The sequence below is a fragment of the Struthio camelus genome, chromosome 24 (assembly GCF_040807025.1).
Source record: "Struthio camelus isolate bStrCam1 chromosome 24, bStrCam1.hap1, whole genome shotgun sequence".
In the NCBI taxonomy this organism is placed as follows: Eukaryota; Metazoa; Chordata; class Aves; order Struthioniformes; family Struthionidae; genus Struthio; species Struthio camelus.
Window position 1 is genome coordinate 5333431 of NC_090965.1, and position 20480 is coordinate 5353910.

General features: G+C 49.4%; 1 protein-coding gene across 10 annotated transcripts in view; it reads right to left on the reverse strand.

The window, feature by feature from the left end:
* Window positions 1-20480, reverse strand: part of ANKS1A (ankyrin repeat and sterile alpha motif domain containing 1A) — a 114825-nt gene that overhangs the window by 15525 nt on the left and 78820 nt on the right. For all 10 annotated transcript variants that reach the window (XM_068918319.1, XM_068918317.1, XM_068918318.1 and 7 more), the window contains 2 exons: window positions 16107-16213; window positions 301-399 (listed from right to left, as the gene is read on the reverse strand). In XM_068918319.1, coding sequence (XP_068774420.1) covers window positions 301-399; window positions 16107-16213 — 206 coding nt within the window. The remainder of the gene's footprint in view (window positions 1-300; window positions 400-16106; window positions 16214-20480) is intronic.

Consider the following 20480-nt stretch of genomic DNA (forward strand, 5'->3'; position numbering starts at 1 on the left):
CAGACAAAGGCTAGCGGGAAGGACACCTAATCTCTCCCCAGCACTGAGATGTCCCCTCATGTCACCCCATGCCCAGACCAGCTTAGAGCACCAACATATTTGTCTTCTTCCCTGCTAGCCCCAAACCTTTCCCACTGCCCCTGCGATCATCCCGCTCTCTGGGTCTCAGGGACGTGGCTGGAGCCACAGGGATTGGCTTTTGTTTCCTCCGCTTTTATAGTTACGCTGAGCCGTGCCCCTGCACCTCCCCGCTCTGCTGCAGCCCCCTCCGCGCATCTCACGACTACCAACGGTCCTGACCCTCGGGAGGGAGCGAGCTGCCTGCAGGAGCTTCCGGCGGTGCTGCGGGTCGCTGATGCCGATCTCCCGCAGGTCCTGGTCTTCCATGACGTTACAGCCCTGCAGGAACAAAGAACATGGGAGCAGAGGGCAACAGAAGCTGCATCAGCTGCTGCAGAAGAGACCGTGCGTGTTAAAGCATCCTTTAGACCTCACCTACGAACACGTTCTATCCTGGCCAGCCCCACGACGCTGCCCAGCAGGAGGAGGAGGGCTCCCAAAGGTGATGCTTGGGTGGCTCAGCCCCACGCTCTGGCCTCGGGGACTGCGCCTGACCCAGGCGAGCTGACATGAGCGGGGCCAGCAGACGCACCGAGGGGACCGTGGCACGCTGCAGGACTGCAGCGCGGGGCAGAGCGCTGCCTCCCCCTCCTTGCTCTGCACCATCTTCTTCTAGCCACTAGATTTCAAGCCATTGATCTCAGTGACCTTCTTGCTTTATACACAGATGCTTTAATCACTGCTTAACGATGGCACTTCCCCATCATCTGGATAAATTCCCACCCCTGCTCCATACACAACACCCGAGACAGGGGCATTCAGCTCTGCTCAGCCTCCCTTGAGGGCCACAGGGGAGACTGAATTTATTCCAGTGAGAGCAGGCGACCTGGGGAAGATCGGATTTATCATCCTGGGAAGCAAGGCAGCCCACCCTTCTCCAGCAGAGAGGCTCTCGCCGCTGCACGCTGCTCTGCTAAAGCTCAGCACGCACCCTCGCTAGCCACGCGCAGCAAGGACAGATGTGTGCAGAGCGCGCTTGCTTTAGCTGCTCAGGAGCTTCCATTGCAACCTGCTCCCCTGCCTCTATCCTGCTATACCTGGGAGAGCGCAGCCGGGCGCCCTGGTATGTCTCCCCCTCGCTGGAAGGGCCACGCTGGCATCAGATCACAGGTTCAGCGCACGGGGCAGCACGCGAGCGCGGGGCTGTGCTGTGCCGACGCACGCCTCCGCCTGCAGTCCCGCTCCCCCCAGCCCTGCCTCCCTCCGCTCTCGGGAGAGTCACGGCTGAAGGTCTGAGCTGACAGCACCTCACTGTTCCACTTTTTGGTTTTATAAAGGAAACCTAATTAAAATTGGCTGCTGGGCAAAACGCAGCCACAAGGGTGAACAGGCTGCGGGAACAGCGGGCTCAAACAGCCAGGGCTTCGGGAGAGGAAGAGGGAAGGAGGATCTCTAAGCTGCCTCTGCACAGGGCAGCAAGCGTGTCTTAAGCTCCTTCCTACCCTGTACTTCAGCCCACAAATCTGGCTAAGTGCCGCCCGTTTTAAGTGCAGCAGCTGAACAGGAACGCAGGAGAAGGTGGATTAGCCCTTTTGTACCACCACCTCCACTCTCAGATACTCCTGCGCAAGCGCCCGGGACCGCTTGCAGCCCGGGCAGCCCAGCGGGAGAGCGACGGCCGTACAAGACAGGCATTGGGCACAGCCAGAGCTGCAGAGCCAGATGCCCCTGCAGCCCGGGAGCTGAGCGAGCGCCTGCTCCCTCCTGGCAGCGCCGGGGTCTGTTTTGCTCAGGACACGGCAGTGCTAATCGGCACCCCGCGACAAGGGCTATCTGCTCGCTTGGTTCAGCTCTGCACAAGACAGCACCGAGGCCGGGCAGAGGCAGCGTTGCTCCCACCGCTTCCTCGGCCTGGCGCGATAACTCCTGGAGAGGACATAACGCGCTGCTCTCCGCCCCAAAGAGATGTTCTTCCCCTTGGACGTCGAGATAAGCGTTCAGAGAAATAGCGAATTAGTGCTGCAGATAAGAGGTGCCCAAAGCAATGTCTGCGGGAGAGCTGCCCTCAGAGGCCAGACTGCAGAGAAGTAATTATTTAGCAAATGACAGCGGTAAATTAAATCAGCGGGTGACGGGGAAACAGGGCTCTGCAGTCACTCAGAGACTATCAGCACCCCCAGCACAGAAATCAGCAGCTCCTCTGCCTCCGTCCTCCCTTGGCAGGCAGAGACGCGCGTGACGCCCTCAACTCCAGCGGGGCCTTGGGGGGACAGAGGCCGCAGCTCGGGAGCGGACAGCCGCAGCACAAAGGCGTTTGTTTACAAGGGCTGTTTAAACAGTGGAAAAAGCTGGAATTAAAGAGCCAGCAAGATTAGGGTAGTTGCAGCGTATGTGTGAGGAATTCATCTCCTAGACTGAGATGCCTTTTTAAATGGGACAAAAAAGGGCTACAGCAAGTGATGAGATTTCTCCTTAAGCCTGGAGAGCAAAGCATTGCCATCCCACAGAGGGGCCAGAAAGAAGTACAGGAAAGGATCGACTCTCCCAAATTCACAAGGCAGGTTAACGTCACAGCCTGGTACCCGAGTTTGACTTCTTAGCCCATCCTAACCCCCGAGCAGCCCATCCTAGAGGAACATTTCTTGTTTCAGCTGTAAGGAGCTCAGTGCCACGGCTGCAGCAGGTAAGTGCCAGCAAGGACACGGTTCCTGGAACAGCAAAGCTTTCCGATAGCAACCACAATGGCAAGGAGGGACGTTTGGACCCAAATGAACCGGGATGATGGCCACATGTGGTTTTTTTTTTTTTAATATATATATATATATAAATATATATATATATAAAAATTAAACAAGCTTGCTGATCCTACTTGCATTTTTAATCATGCTCATTTTCCAGTGTTGAGCCACTTTCAGATATGAAGCCACTTCAGCACAGCACTGCCTGGCTAGCTCAGCCCCTCTCGCAAACTAGCAGCTCAGAGCCGGCAGCACACGCTCTTCCAGAGACACCTGTTTTATGCTGACACTTCCTATGCCAGGCCCGAGACAAGGCAATAGGTGTTCTTCCAATTTTGACATCTCAAATTCAAGGAAAATTGCTTGCCGTATAGCAAGGATATAAGCTAGTTAAATACTGCAAAATCCACAGCTTTCTCTAACACTCCTTATTTTTATGTGTCATATTAAATTCCCTCAGTGCCAGTCTGTACTCTCAGGGTACTTAACAAGGATAGACAAAGCATAGCAGCTCAGAATAAATCATTACAGTCTATTGTGCGTGAGCCTCTGCTTAAAGGAGCATCCCTTAAACCCAAGCAGGTTTCACCTCATACAAAAAAAATAAGCTGCCCCTAAAACAGATAATTAAATGCAAACACACCAGAGATCTTTTAACCTTTGCCAACCAAACAGATGAGCTGCTGCTTCTCAGACTTTAAACCCGTTAGCATTTAACACGCTGTCCAGACCAAAGCCAAGGGGCAGAGATGCTTCTGCAGCACCCCATCCCTGCCTGGGCCACCACCGCCACCTGCCTCGGAGCCACTCTGGTTCAGCACAGCAATTGCTGTGGGTTTTAGCAGCATCCTGCTCTCCACATGGGCTCCTGTGTCTGCCAATTCCTTCCTGTACGGCATCTCTGAAGACTTTGCACAAAACCCCCTAAGCAGGGGGGGCTCCCGGGCCCTAGAGCCCCCTGCCCGGCTGTGGCCACACGCGCCGGCTTTCTGCCTTCGGCACCTCCAGCTCACGTCCAGCACTGAACTGCTGAACCCCATTCGGTTCGTCACTGAGCCAGGCAAAGCCATTGCTCAGCCATAAGGAGAAAGGGATGAAGGGAGGCATCCGTGCCCAGCAGCTCCCAGAGAAAAAGGGAAAAAGGCATTTGTCGCTACGATGAAACGAGGCCCCTTCGCTACAAAGGGCTCTTCTAAAAGAGGCTGCCTTGATGCAGGGCTGCAAAATTTCACAGAAAATGCTGTTTTTGTGTTCTTTGTTAGCAATATCCCATGCAGAATTTAATTATTTTTTTTTCCCCCAGCCACAGGTCCTCCCCTGGAGGTCAGCAACCAGATGAGATGTTGTCACCTTCCACGTGGCCTGCGGGCTGCAGTGGCCCCAGGCTGTGCTCGGCCCCAGGCTGGGGGTCACGCGAGGACGGCTCCGGCCGCTGCCCAAGGCTCGGGGGGAGCACCGTTCCCAAGGACTCGCGCTGCTGTTAGCCCGGTCTGCTATGAGCCTACCGCCTCCAGCAGCAGGCTCAGAAATGCCAATTACGATCAAGAAAATCCCCTCCAAAGATGCGTTTTGGACTTTATTCACTGTGACAAGTGCTTTTTACCTTGTGCGTTGCTCCAGGCTGCTGGGCTGAGCGGAGCGAGCGCAGCTCAGCATTGCACGCGGGCCAGAGAGCTCTCACCCTCATTCATGCCATGCCAGGTCCCTGAAAGCCCTGCTCATCCCAACATCTCATGGGTTTCTGCCTAAAGGGAATAGGAAACTGCTCCTTGCTTCCAAGAGGAAACAGCTCTATTTCCTGCACTGCCGCTGCCTCGTGCCACAGCTGTTCCTAGAGCAGGCATGCTTGCATCAATGCATACTTTAACATAGCACCGTGTTTACACAGGAAGTCAATTTTGCTTTTGGTACAAAATCTCTGGAAATCTTTTATCACCAGAAAAGCCAGGCTAGCGCCTGAGGAAATGCACCAGGAAGAACAGGCCGAACCATTTTTGCAACAGACACAGGAGCGCAACTCAACCGCCTTAGCTTCGCTGCATGTGCTTGGGTGAGGCGGAGGAAGGAAGGCTTTCCGCAGTGCAAGCCACCTGCCCTCGGGCAGCCACGCTGTGCCAAAACCCCTCACCCCCAAAGAGCATTGCCCTGCTCCCACCGGTCCCGAGGAGCCTGAACGATTGGTCCAGTCGCAGGCGCCTGAACTTGGGCAAGGTGAATCTGGCTCCCTGGGTGCAAGCTGCGGGAGGAAGGACTGGTTTTCTGCAAGACAGGCCAGAAACATGTTGCTTATTTCCCATCTCCCCTAGCAAGTGCCCCAGGATAACAGACGGGTTTGAGCATTGCACGCTCCTTCCAGTGGCAAAAACTGCTGCTCTGTCCTATCTGCACCCCGGGGGGCTGCCCCTTGCTTGCTTTCCAGTAAGGCGAGGGCTGAATATTTCTTGCTAGGTAGTAGTTGTGCTCATATGACCATGGGAAGCACCTCGGACACCCAGTCTCTGCCCTCTCTATGACCCAGAAGGGCAGAGATTTGTCAATGGCCCACGTGCTCGTCTGGACTATGCCAGCAGCCCCGAAGGCTGCAGAAGGAGCTGACCTGCCTAAGGAAACCCAAGCTTTTAGGGAAAGGGTCTGCTTTAGTCACGCTTCACATATTGCACTGTAATTAAACAGCATGCAAGGCTCCAGGTTTCTCGTTAAAGAAGAAAAAGCACAATCAAAGGTTACATTGTACGCAGGTCGTGTCCTCTCCTGCTAGTTAGGTGACCCCAAGGCAAAGCCTGCCAAAATCAGAGCGACCGAAGTCTGCCAGCATTTCTGCTCAGCAGGGCACTCTGCAGGCACTTAACTACCCAATTTTCAGATGCTGCTTCTTACGCAGAGCCTGGCTTTAGTCCATCCTCCCTTTCCAGCTAAGGAAGGGCCCAAGGCAAAGAAAGTTTAGCACAGGTCACGTAGTCTTCTCCGGCCAGCAACACAGTTTAATGAATCTCGACTGTCTCACTAACCTCATGCTGGTACAAGCGCTGCTTCTGTTACTGAACCATGTATTAAAGACAGACCATGGACTGCAAGGAAGACTGGGACCAGAATGTGTTTACTATTCAAAGCAACAGATGTAAAACCCAAACATAGTTTTACTGACTCCAAAGGCCTCTGCAAACATCTATAGCAGAGTGCCTTCAGCTGGAAGAGCCAAAGTATCCATTTTGTTTTCCTTAATGTGCACAAAGCTCTTTTTCTCAGTACATTCAAGACAATTTGCATCTTGTTGAGGTTTTTTCTGTCACCGCTATTGGTTTACTCTTGGCAATGAAAAGCCTGCATGTTGGCAACAGAGACATCCACCTCACCGCAGACCCTGCTTGAACAGGAATAGTACGGAGCAAATCCTGACAATAGAGATGTTGCACTTTCCTTAGCCTCAGCATCACTTACCGAGTTCTTCTCAGGTTAAAAAAATTTCATGAACAATCATTTTGGTCAGTCAGAACTGGACAGGTGCAGTCTTTGGGACTTTTAACGCAAAGGGGCAGTATGAGGTTTACCACCTAGCTGTCCCTCAGCCACGGAGCGAGGGCAGAACAGCCGCAGCCACCCAGGGCTCCCGCGCAGCGCCCTGCTAGCCAGCCCCAGCACAGCGGCTCTGCTTACGTGCCCGGCCAGAGGATTAGCAGAGCCCCACACCGCTCTGATCCGAGTTCTGATCTGTGCCTGCTGCCAGGCTTGTAAAACCCAACCAGGCTTCGGGGCCCTGCTGCACCTCGAGGATACGAGAAACCAGTGAATTGAAAAAGCTGAGCTACAGCGAAGGTATTCCAGGGAGCCCGACAAAGCTGCCGTCTGCAACCAACTCTTCGTCTAGTCTCTATGAGTAGTTAATGACTAAGCGCCTGCTTTCCCTGTGGGGTTTGGAGGTTGCACCTCGAGCTGCACGTTCAAACCCACCTGGGTGCAGAGTGGGGAGCCGGGACCTGCTCCGCTGTGACCTGGGTGCTGCTCCTGGCCGGCCAGACATGGGAACAGCGAGCCACGCTTGCTGCCTACAGGGTTGTATGGACCCATGCTTGGAGTGCAAAGCTCTGCTAATATATCTTGCTCAACAGGATAAGAGCAGCTAATGCCTCGTTAATGGACTAATTTATCAGCTTGTCCTAGAAACAAGTTTGCATTCTGCTCACATAACTCAAGGATCTGCCCTTAGTGGCTTTTCCCCCAAGACCCTCAGCGACAGCACAGAGCAGGCCAAGCATCATCCCCTTTTCCAGGGAAAAAGGGAACTAAAACTGCACAAAGGAAATACGGCCTCGAACAGAGGCAGAGCTGAATACCTACAGCTCCGCCAGGGATCTCTGGTGGATCAGCCCCACCGACAAAGGTGTTTCCTTGGCGTATTTATTTTAGAGCATGCTGCCGACTGCGAAACGGGACCCACGCAGCCCAATTCCCAGGCCGAGGGGCGCAACGGCTGCACTTGGCCACAAGTAGATGTATTTGTAATTGGCCTCATGATCTATGGGTTTCGTATCTTCCCTTAAGGCTATCCGCAGTTTGCAATAGTCCAGGAGGCTGGGGAAAAAAAGGAGCATTTGTTTAGTTAAGGACACAATGATGAAGCCCTGGCTCTTCACAGGGCATTCGCTGCGGAAAGGGCTCATACACAAAAACCTACAATAAATCCTGCGTTTGCACACAGCCACTTCATTTTTGCTTAACTTTCCCCCATGCGCGTTGGCAGCGTGACAATGGCAATGGGGGAAATCGGTCACGGTTGTCAACTTCAGGCAATTTTATTGAGAGAGAGAAAAAAAAAATTAACTGCTTCTTTAATGGCTTTTTTTTTTTATTGTTTATTGGGCCCGGAGCGACTAATGAATCAAATGTAAGTATTCTCTAAACTGCCAGCTCTGGTCCACCCACTTTGCTCCTCAAAATCCTCTACAAACTTGCCGCTCTCCCTGAAGCTCTTTTTCGCTGTTTAGGTAGCTTCACTGCAGCACTGCCACGTTTTCCTGGTCCGAGCTGCGGGTAAGGGGCTGAAATGCTCTCTCAAACCCCGAATTATTGCGTGGCTCAGATGTCAGTTCACACGGTCGCAGGCCGGAGCTGCTCACACCACTCTCTTCCAGAGATAACCCAAAAATCATACCATCGTAGACAAAGCACAGTTCTTGCAAACCACCCAAGTAGCATTTGAAACTCACTGGAGAGCCGTCCAAAACATCATTTCATTGAATGAATTGATTCCTGCTCAGACGCTCGGCAGAAACTGTCACACAAGGGTTCAATTATGCTTTTATGGGGTGTTCATCCAAGCCATCAAAATCAGTCTGGGGGCCAAGTGACTCCAAGAAGGAAACGTATTTCCAGCATATTGGCAGCAACGATAAACAGTAGACAATACCATGAAATGTGGCTTACGAACTCCCTACCTATGGTGTAAAAATAAATGAAAGCCATTTCAAGTCATAAATCTGCCAGGCTGAAGAGCATAAATCTGCCAGGCTGAAGAGATTTTGAAATCCGATTAAAAGTTGTTAAAGGGTAGACTGCCAGCACGCCGAGGTATCAGCTGTCGCTCACTCCCAAGCGGTATTTGCTTCCATCCGCAGTGGCTTGGAGAAAACACCAATTTCCAACATCAGACACCAAAAGCCACAGCAGGGCCCAAAGCTTTGCAGCATAGACTTGGGAAAACAAGGCCAGAAGCATCCACTCGAGAGAGATCTTCCACATGGCCTGTTCCCTGGACAGCCGAAGCTCATTTCAGCATGACATCAAGGCAGCCTGCCCAGGTACAAGTTACACACAGCTGTTTACCTGGGTGTATGTGAAGGTTTTCCCCAGTGGCTGTAATCAGGCCAAGTTTTCTCTTCATCTCACCAAGTGCGGAAGCAGTGAAACCTTATCCGTGCCACCTCTGAGATCACTGTCCTTCAGAGATCACTACTGTGTGCAAAACACTACTGGAATATGTAAATCGAGTTTTTCCCAGATGACTACTACTAAACAATGAATTTTATATCAAAACAGAGAAAAGCTCAGGGGCACACAGACTCTCACAGCATGCTAAAAGGCTGGCTGCCATCCAGGGGACCAGCATCTGCAAGTGAAGCTGGAGAGCTCTGAAGCTCATCATGCAAGACGCAGCTCCAGTTTGTTGACTGAGGATGCCAGGAGGTGGCCAGGCTCGAGAAGCAGGGCAGATATCAGGTGAAAGCGAAGATAACGTGGACATCAAGCCAATGTCTCACTTGTAAATTTTTTTCAGCCACTTACATACACACACACACACAAAGAGGAAGGATCTCCCATAATGAAGACCACTGCAGGCTAATCTACCATGGCACTAAATTACATTTAGTCAAATTAACGTCAGAACTCTTAAATTGTTTGCCAACACCCCGTTCTTTCAGTGCCCTCTTCTTTTTACCGCTTCTCTCCAATTATTAAAAAACCAAAAAATCAGAGGAGCCCCTGGCACTACACGAGGAGAACAGATTTCCGTTTCTGACACTGTCTTATCGAATCAGCATTAGTTGCTTTCCACACACTCCAAGGGAATCTGGCCTCAAAAAATAAAGAAATCATAAAAAAAAAAATGGTTTATGCTATCTTTTACCTGCTCATTTGTGAATCAAAACGTTTTTGGAATGAATAAGAAGTTCAGCTCCAGAATAATCATGCAATGGCCAGAGTATATGAAGTCCGACCTTCTCAAACTTTAGCCTGCAAAGTTGTCTCCAGCAGCAGTAAACATTCAATCCTCTAACAAAATGGAAAAGCCTTTGGAAATATCTCATACTTACGGGACCTAATCAAACATAAAATACTGCAATGAGGGCCCAGGTAATGGTATTTCCTTCCCCATTTCTGTGGCCAAATTCCACCTTCAATTACTGAAATTCTTTGTTATTACACTGGCCGTGTCTTTTCTTTCCCAAAAAACACAGCGGAGTTGCGCCTGGCCTTTCACTCTAGGTCATGCCTGCTTGCCGCAGGGCACTGGGACGCACCGTGCACCCTGCGGTGCAGCACTGGACCTCCATGGACCTTCTGAAGGGAGCATCTACTGCAGAGGTACCCGCAACCACAGGAGACACAATGGGACTGAATCCCAGGAGCAAGAGGGTCCCTTTCGGTCCATGCTTTTACGACATTTTTCCTATTCTTACAGCTCCTCCACTTTGTTCTTGGTCAAGGATAATTAAGCCTATTTATAGTGCATTTTTCTGCAATCACAGTTTTGCGATCTGGCCCTTTATTCTGCTTCTCTGGTTGACAACGAGGCAAGGGGTCCCCTGAAGCTCTGCGCAGGAGGCAGCAGGGCTGGCTTTCTCACGGGTGGTGGGGTGCTCTTGGTTCGACAGTACCGTTAACGTTTGGCATGCACTTCTGCTGAGGATTTTACCCTACTTGCAAAGCTAAGTCAAAGACAGCACATCCATTGCGAGTACTGCTCAGCTCGCAGCTTCGCTTCAGTTACGTTTACCCATTGCACAAATAAACCTTTCCTCTGATTTCCCTTCATTAGAGAGGAGGAGAGTACCATCTCCATTGTATCTTTTTAAATCCCCACCTGGCTGAGGAGGCTGCTCTTTGAATTAAAGTCCCACATTAAAAGTAGAAGTTCAGTGTCACAGCCGGATTGCCCCACGCCAGCAATGCCAGCAGTGAAGGTCACTCAGTGGCCAGGGAGAGGGTGAGTGAAAGAAGCTGCTCCCTTGGACTGCGTGCTTCATGCCAAAGGGACAGCAAGGAAAAAAAAAAAAAAAATCAGGGAAATAATCTTTCCTAGCACTGCCCAGAAACACCACAACAAAGCTACCAAAAGCAACTCCAAGGAAACACATGAATTCTTCCACAGACACAGACCAGTGGCTCAATACACAGATGTCACTATTTGGAAAGAGAATTCACTCTTCTAGAAAACTAAGCTACTTAAGTCTGTCTTTCGTAGCCCATTTCCTCCCTCAGCCAAGCCAAAAGATCACATGCAATCTGAAATAAACGTTGACTTCCCAGAAGCACACACATTGGCAACTAAGCTTTAATGCCCTATCAAGTTGATGTTTAAATAATCCCACTGACTTGCGTTAGCAATAGCCACCCTAGTCTGAAGTCGATGCTTGATCAAGATTGTTTACTCTGAACTAGTCATAAACGTTCACATTTCTGTATTTTACTGTGAAAGCAGTGAGTGTCACCAAAATGCTCTCGTGTGCCGTATCAAGCACTGCAGCATTTTGTTTGTAACAAAAAAGATTTAAACAAGAATCTTCCATCATGGAAACGCTGACCAAGAGATACTCTTCAGCGCTGGAACAAGGGAGACATCAGTGAGGCCAGGGCTGCAAACAGCCTGTCTGCAGCGTCCCATCCCAGACCGAGTTCCTAAAAAACCAAATGCATCCCGGCAGAACGACGTTTCACTGCACTTGCACGCTAACACGTGTGCTTCCCTTCTCCTTACCGTGATTTTGTTGGTTGGCCATCTCCCCCAATGACCTGCTTACAAGCACACAAGTCTCTGCAAGCCCCAAAAGCAAGATTCCTAACAAGCACAGTCTTTTTCTGACACAACTCAAAATCAATCGATATTACAAGCAATGCTATTATTTGTCCTGAATTCCCTCAAAAGAGAAATAGCACTGGTAGAGAGATCTACACACGCACACAAGGAGGGTCAGTCACGACTGCAGTTCTTTCCCGATGTGAGAGCCCAGGGGGCTTAGTACTATGCAATGAACATATTTGATTGCCTTACCAAATTAGACTTGAGCTGCAGCAGAAACTACAAGTTTCCTGCCAGGGGAAGCACTGATCTGGTAAGCAGCTTGGGAGCAAGACGTGGCGCTGGAGCATAAGGCCTCCCAGCTACTAGCAGAGCTGCTAAAACCATATCCAGACCCAGAGCTGGAATCCCAGGGACCACGAGCAGAGAAATCGCTGCTCTGCGTTCACAGCATGCACCTACAAGCTTTCCACTGAAATATGCTTCTACTTGCCTTTTTTACAGGAAAACCTGTAAAATGTTCATGACTCACATTACAGTGTATCTCTCCAACCTTGTCCCTTCAGCATAAACCTGTGAAAACTACAGGTCTCCAAGGTCTCTTTCAAATGTCAATGCTACTTGTTAAAGTATCTAAGCAGACCCTAAGATGGGGAGCAGGATTACTGCCTCCTCCCTGCACATCAGCTCTCCTCTGCACCGCAGGAGACGAAGCTTGCCCAGAGCTATCCCACACCACGCCACGACGGGGAGCCAACTGCAGACCACCTAACAATAAAATCTCTGAATTTCCAGAAATAACAGAAGTACTATTCCTGGAAACAATGCACGTTTCTACCTTCCTCGATTAACATCTGATTAACAAACCCAGTATATTTACAGAGCACTTCTCATCTCAAATCACTTTATAACACTGCGCATGCAGAACTATTTCCCTCATCTTGGGGTAAGAGGGCTTTTGTAACACAGCTGAATTTCCATGTAGGGAACAAATTAGCACTAGAGCCAACTGAAAGTACAGCAGAAATTTAGGAATTCTTTAAAATAAAACTGATTAAAGTAGGGATTACAATAGCATTAAAAAGCATCAGAGAAGGTTCTGCACTCTCCAGTTTTGGGCTCTTAACAGTGCTGTTTTAGCTTCTGACAAAGAAGCCACAGAGTTTCCCAGGAAAACCCCAATTCAATTATTGACCAGGCAGCACTGCTGAGAATACCTGATCATGCCTTGAGGGAAACAAGAGGCTAGCTGAGGACTTTCTCCCTCTCCTTATATTGGCAATATTTAAAAAACCCTAACTTCCATTTCCAAATTATCTAAAAATTTTCAGTATAACCCTACACCTGGAATAGCATCTCAGTCAAACAAGCTACTTCCACATAAGTCCTTCAGATCAAGAGAGTCTCAGCACGTTTACAAGGACTACCAGAACAGAGTCTCCCAGATTAGTTGAAGCCTCCTTATGTCACCTGCACATATAAAAAACTGTAATCCTTTGAAACTGCCTTTAACAAAATTGAGCAAGTTTTTGAGCTACCTAGCCTCGCTGGGGAACACACACGCACAGAGTATCGTCCTGCCTGCACGCCCCCCCACAGGTGATTTCCCCCAGTCTCCACTGCAGTTACAGGATATGCTCGCTCTTAGGCTATCTTCTTAATCATACCTTAAGTTACTTTCTATTGTAGGCTGAACAGTCTTCCTAAAGGGTATTAGATTACAGAACTCTTCTCAGATGCTGTTTCTGTTCTGTGAACATACTATTGCTAAACATTCACAGTTTGTTCCTGCAAGGCTTTCTTGTCTACCCAACAGACAAGCTTCATGTTTGCGCACAAATGGGCCACCTGGGATTTCAAGCAGCAAAGAGAGCATCCTTAGCACATTAGGGGGGGGAAAAAAAAAAACTAAAACCCTGCAGCAGTACCCTCAGTGCAAAATCTTACACAGAAAATCAGAATGTTTCTGTATCAAAAGATTCCAACTTCTTAATTTTTGCTACTAAAACTTAAATAGCCTTGTAGCCCATCTGGCAATTTGCAAACCTTTACTCAGCCTTTTTTCAACCCTGAGATATTTAACATAATCAGGCCCTAATAGGGACCAAGTCTTTCATAAAAACTATTAAACCCCAGGAAAATAATGCCATTTAGTTTGAAATGTTCTTTATTAACGATTGAAAGTGACAGTTAATAAATTATGTCAAAGAGAAAAGGCTTGGATGCCCTGAAACACTAGGAGCCAAGCATCCAGGTCCTTTGAGAACTCGCTGCACTAGCTAGCTGCAATGTCTACAACAATTTTAATAATTCATCTGAGAGCATGAAAATCGTCATTGGAAAACAAGTGAACTACTTGTTTCTTGTTTGTACTGTATCTGACTGAAGGTTTTACCCCCACCACACCAGAAGCTGACGGGAAGTTACACCATAGAGGAAAAGAATTTTAAAGATTAAACTTCCACGCTGGGCTGACTGTATTAGTTTGAACTTCCCAGGACTCAAATGAAAGGATTTAAAGCCAATCTTGACATGGGTGCCAGAGTCAACTTCTGAGTAAAAGGGATAAACAGCAAAAAGGAAAGTAGTCAGGGTTTGCAGGAAATCTTTAAATTCGGCCTTTTAAGATTGTGAAGAAAGTGTGTCCCATTCCCTGAAAGCAGCAGAAGCTAATTTCCTTCACTGGGGGCTGTTAGCCAGCATTGGATGGGGAGGACAAAACAACCAGCTGTAAACAGCATGGGAAAGCAACTCCTGCCACAGATGCCACAAATCATACAGAGAGGCGTACACAGGGAAGCCAATACCTTTTCTTTTGTTTTACAGATTGGAAAATTCTGCACTAGACAGTTTGCAACCAAGTATTGCTAATTACTATCAATAAGCACAGTCATAAACTCCTGCTTTTGAGCCTCCAGCTCTTACTTTTCTTAGGGACAAATGCAAAGGAAATTTCCTGTTGTATTTAACTTCTGTACTGACAGAGATTGATCATCACACTTGTCAACTCAGGTCTGACACTGGAGTAAAGGCACTTCCTCTGCTAACTGCTGGACTGAGAACTGATGCTACAAGAGTTAAAAACCCACTGACAGAGGATCCTAAGCAGGGACTTACGAGGCATATCATTTAAATCTCTCATACCATCTCCAGCGTGCCCCAACACCAAGACAAGACAACCCACACAGAAGCTGAGTCAGCTCCCGGGGATGTGGCAACCTCACCCAGAGCTGGTGAGCCCAGCGTGCCTGCCGAGGCACCTGGCCGAAAGACGGCGGCTCCAGCGGCCGGGAGGGGCCCTGGGGTGCCGGCGTCCCGGCCACGGGAGCTGTCCGTGGTCCTGAGCGTGGCCGTGGTGGCACTGGGGCTCTGCTGGCCCCCCGCACGCCGAAAACGCCCGCTGCTGCCTGGAGCCCCAGCAAGGGATGCTGGCAGAGAGCTTTCATAGGAGAAGAGGAAGGGGTTGCAAGCACTTGCAGGAAGAGCATACGGGAGAGGCTGGAGGGTCCGTGGCACGGCCAACACCCAGCACCAGCAGTTATTCTGCTGAAGGTGTGTAAACTAGAGGGAAATCCAGCTCTCTTGCCCAGCTAAAGGGAGACAAAGGGGAAAGCTGTCTGCTGTGGAGGCCAGGAGATCTGGCTAGATACTCGCACAGGGCAGAACTGCCACAGTACTCAACTTACAGGGGTGCTCTGAAGATCCCACAACATTCACAGGAACATTTATCCTGTCGGTGAGGTCACTTTTTAAGAGAGCAATTACATCCTGCCTTTAAGTACTCCTACCAACCCTCCAGGTATGCATTCCCTTGCCCTTCCAATCATGCTCCGTTCAGTCTCATCGGTTCATGCTCCTCTTTCACCGGCTGCCCCCACACACCCTCACCACTGCCAGATGGCTGCTGCATTTCAGCTCAAGGAGGTAAGAGGCTCCCCAACTCGGAACAGTTGCAGTCGCTCGCTGCAGTATTTCTGGAGTCCCTTTCACTTGCCTTGCACTACAGTCGTCAAGCTCACATCCTGCCGCATATTGCCTCTCTGCATCACCACAGCTCCAAGAGAAGCCACCACTTCCTTTCCAAGGCAGAATATTACACCAGCCCAAAGTACTTTGGCTTATATCCATTTTAGAAATTGTACATTTGCAAAATTTAAGGAGTCTGCACACTGAAAGGCATCTGTTCAAATGATGCAGGAACCTCTTTCTCCCATCACCAAGAATTTTTGTCTTTGCAGTTCATTGTATCATGAAAACTCTCAGATTTTTATACCATGCAGCTTTAAGTTTCTAGTCACTGGTTACTAAAAATCTCAACGTGAAACATTACGGTGTTGTCATCATTAGGTTTCAGAGCCAACAGTGTCAACACAATTAGCTACAGAACACTAACATTCAGCCAGCATACTTAAAATAAGAGTACTTTCAACACTTCTCCAGATAAAGACGTCTATCATCTTCACAGTCCAGAACACAGACTGCTCAATGATTTCTTCAAAACAGTAATGAATTTTGGTTCCCATTTCTGGAGTAAAATGGATATTAAAGATATAGGGGGCAAAGTAAATAGCTTTTCACTGTAATTTCAATATAAATCTTTAACAACCGAAATAAACGTGAGGACGAGTAATCCAACACAACCTCCTTTCATCTAACCTTCCACACATCCCCAAGACCATCCTGCTGGGCTGCAGATCCCAGATCTGCCCTGTAGCTGACACAGGGTCTCGATAACAAGTCAAGGTTCGGCCAACATGTTTGTCAGAGCCCTTGGGTCCCACCCAGCAACTTACCAGGAAGCGGACATCATCAAAGCCGTTCAAAAGCAGCTTACTCTCATATTGCTGCAGGCCAACGGACTCCAGCCACTCCCCGACACTCTGCTCCAGCATCCGCGAACCTGACGAGAGAGGAATCGGCAGACGCTTGAAAAGGGAAAAACCGTTAAGGCGGTAGCAGCGGCACTCTGAGGAAGACAGATGGCATTGCCACATCATAGTCATTACCATAAAGAAACTCAAAAAATTAGGCTCAGAGTACAACAAATCAGCTGGCAGACAATTCCTCTTGTGTGCACAGACCATGGACAACAAGCTTCCAGCGCCTCCCCGGGCTCCGGGTTTAATTTCTATCCCAGTTAACACTCAAAAAAAAAAAAACCACCTTGCCCGAGAAAACTGTTTAGAAGCGCTCCTGGGACCATGACATCACATGCACTGCTTTCAGGGCTCAGGCGAGTTTCTTGCCAGGCAAACATATGAAGCCCAACCCCACGGGGATGCTGATCCACTCCTTGGCTTATCCGAAAGGGGCGGGAGGAGGGCAGCACGCTTTCCCCCTCGGCATTCCCAGTAGGAGTCGCAGGTGCAAGGGAATGGAGCGGAGCTGCTCACAAGTGCACAGAGCTGGGCAGGTCCTCTCATCCATGCAACTTCGGATGCACTACCCCACACAGCGGGCCAGCGGAGAGGGCTGGGAGCACTGGAGGCACAAAGCAGCTAGAGAGAAAATACATCTTCATGCAGCTGAGACACAAACAGACACGACGGACTTTCAGAAAAGCAGCAGAAGCCAGACTAGAGAGCAGCTGTCCACAGGAAGACATGCAAGACAAAGAAAGCACACAAACTGCAGCAGAAGAAAAGAAGGGCTTATACTTTTTTTCCCCAAGCAGTCCTGAAAGAGGCAAACCATGGTAAGGGTTTTTTCCTCTCCGTTACTGTGTCATGAGGAGCAGAGGCATGAGTGACCCCGAGCACAAGTCTGCGAGTCCTGGCACTGTTATTTTACCACTTATCTGGAAGCGTGGCATTTCAGCACACCCCTCGGACCAGGCTCTACACTGGAGAGTCTAACTACAGCACTGCATTAGATGACAGCGAGAGAGAGAGAGAAAGAGAGAGGCAGGCATCGGTACGTTTTTCACACAATACATTCGGTCCTGCCAGGTGCTCGGTGCGTGCTTGTATTTGCCCTTCCTTTATCTTCTTCAGCTAAATGCAGATGCTGCATCTGAGCCCCACACAGGGAGCAGCTCTGGAGGAGGAGGCATTTTATTTCCCTGCTTCCAAACCACACCAAAATAAAAAGAGGAGACCAAACGCAAGCACACTCCCTCCTCTTCCTGCCGCCAGCTCAAGTCCAAGACATGCCCCAGCACCTCCTTTCAGCTTTTGATAAATGAGATTCTTCCCAATACCCTACAGAAGCTGTGCGGGCAAGCTCTCCCTTCCCTCACCCCTGGGAAGAGGGTCCAGCGACTTGTTACTCCCCTCTAGCAAAGCTTGAGACCCTTAGATACAATAAGAAAAGTTCAGAGATCTCCTTTTCATCAGGGCTCAGAGAATTGGTATGCAAAACACGCAGAATTTTTGCAGCCTTCTTAGTACATCTGTGTTTCAAGGGTATATGCAAATAAAAGATGACGATCAGGAAAACCAAGTTTGCTTTCTTTGAACCTCCAGGTCAGGTGAAGCTGTCTGGCACTTTCCAAGTCATCCTTCCCACCCCTGCCCCGCTGCAACAGCTGCACGACGCAGAGCTCACGGCGTGATCTGGAAATTCCTGGGGCACGGGATCCTGCCGCTCTGGTCCACAGGGGAGCTCCTCCACTAGGCGAGCCACACTCGGCGAGTTCACGAGCGCCGGCCGGTCTGTCTAGTGCAGGCTGCAGCACGAGAGATGCAGAGATTGCAGAAGCTTTCTGTCTCCCTCCCCTAATGCAGCCCATGCAGAAGGGTAGCCACTAAACCGGGAATTTATGCAACAAGCTCCTGCTTGCCCAGGCTCTCCATCCTTCCCTCCTGGCGATCCGCTGCGGTCCGTGAGCAACCAGAGATCCGCGTCCCTTTACCAGGCGATTGTGTGTCCTTGCGGAGAGATGCGGCGGAGTGCTTTGTCTGAAGGCAGCGAGCTCCACGCTTGCTGCTCCACTCTCAGTCCTGTCTCCTGCTCTCGCATTGCCTGTCCCTCCCTTCTCTTCATCCTCTTACCCCTCCCAGCTTTTCCATCCACTGTACAAGCAGCGATCAGCCTTCACAGCAGAAGCTGCAGGAGAGGGGAGGGAGACAGCAGCTTTATAACTCTCAAGTGGAAATTACCGACTTCTCAATATTTACTCGATGATGGACTGCACAGCATGGGTTTTCAAAAAAATGACGTTACAGGTTTGCTTTGACAGTTCAAAGTGATTTGTGGCTGGCTCAGAATTAATTTATTGAGAGAGAGGTGAGGAAACTGCTTGCTGCCTACTACAGCATTTCTGGAAGCAGTCGGGGTATTGGCAAGGGGAATGAAACCACAGCAATTCCTGCCTCTGAGCTCCTGAATTTGCTTTTACAAAAAGTATTTACTCTACTCAGCCTTTTGTACACTTGTAAATACATTTCTTTTCTTTTACAGGGGAAATCTACAGTGACACCAAGTTCAGATTTTCTGGCTTTAAAACCACTTCAAGTCAAGGCAAAATTAAGCGGGGAGACTGGCAGAGGGCAGGGAGGGAGAGTAGGTTAACTTGAAAAAGCAAAACAGATGCAAAGAATCTGCTTGCTTCGGCTGAGAACAGAGAAGTCCAAAACACGCATGATACCTGCATGGTACATGACACAGGAGCAAGCAAATCCCAGTCGCTGTGCTCCGCCAGCAAGGGCCTGACCGCAGCTTCTGACTAAAACAAGCCCTAACCCTCAGGCAAGTCAGCTCCATCCTCCTTTCTCATGCTCCAAATTTTAGGAATCCTACCTTTATAAAGATGCCAGGCAAAAAAAAAAAAAAAAAAAAGAGCAGTGCATAGAGCATAGTCAGAAGTAATCAGAGTGTTTCAAAGTTGCAGCCAAAGGAAGATTAAAAAAAAAAAAAAAAGGCAAGTCAGTTCCTCCTGCAAGACATCTTTCTGGTAACACAAGAGTGCAGCACAGAAAACAGGAAGGGACAGGGCCACCATGACTCAGAAACGTCCTTTTACAAGTTGTTCTTTCAATAACCTCCTTTGGTACAGTGATTAAGACAGTGTGCATGGTCCACGCACAAAGAGAGCGTGCAGAACCACCGAGTCAGGCACTTATCGCTTCAGCTGGGTCGACCATCAGCCAAAAGTCCCTCACCCTTTGGGGCAGGCTGTAAACCTCAGCAACGCATTAGACCAAATGGATAGACAAGGAGAACCAAGTTGGTCATTAATGCTTTCAGATGTGAGAAAAGTAGCCAGCATCCAACTTCCCTGGAACAAAAACCAACTAGCCAAAAGCAGATTGCTAACAAATTTCCTCCTCTTTTGTCCAGTAAAACACTAAGCATGTTTCTCACGTCTCAAGAGTTAACTCGCCAAGCCCCAAATGCCTTCCCTGCCTGGTGCAGCAAGCCTCCCACCTGCACCAGGCTGATTTATTGAGCAGAGATCCATCATCTCCATTTTGGGGGACAGAAACACTGCCTGACAAATCACGGGAACCCAGCAGGCAGCGCACAGGTCTCGCTCTCAACGCCAGCAGCGCAATGAGGAGCTGCAGTGCAGCGGGGCCGAGTTTCTGCCGCGAGAGCTGTGCAGCCCTACCCCTCCGACCCACGTCTGGAAGGGAGAGATGATCAGAAGCAGCACGACTTCAAATCATACACGCACAGAGACGCAGACCTCAGGCTAAGGCACTGCAGCCAAAAACCCTTTCAGGCAGAGGTTAGGTAGAGAACAGTATCCTCTAAGAGATGGTGTTCCTTGATCACCCGTCCTCCAAAAAGCACTTAACACCCGTCAGCAAATGCTTCAGTCAACAGACGATTTCTCCCCTCACCTGTACTACACCGCTCTTGGGATTCAGCTGGAGAAATACATTTGGAAGATTTGCTTATATGCTCTAGTAGGAAATCAGAGGGCCGAACCTGCTGGCCAAGAAATAGACTCTAACTCTAAATTCTATAAAGGCACCAGGATATGTTAAATTATCTTAACATCCAAGGGCCTGAGAAGTTAACATGTTCCTCCATAAAGCCATGGCAAGACATGGAAGTTTTGGTATCGTTTTTTGCAGAGGATGGAAAAATCCTGTCTGCACAGGGAAAAATCCCTGTCTGTTTTCAGGGACACGAGAGCAGATGGAAAGTTCTGTGCAGCCCTCGCTCACGTGTGATACGACCTGAACGATTCAAACAGCCCCAAAAAAGCTTGAGCAGCA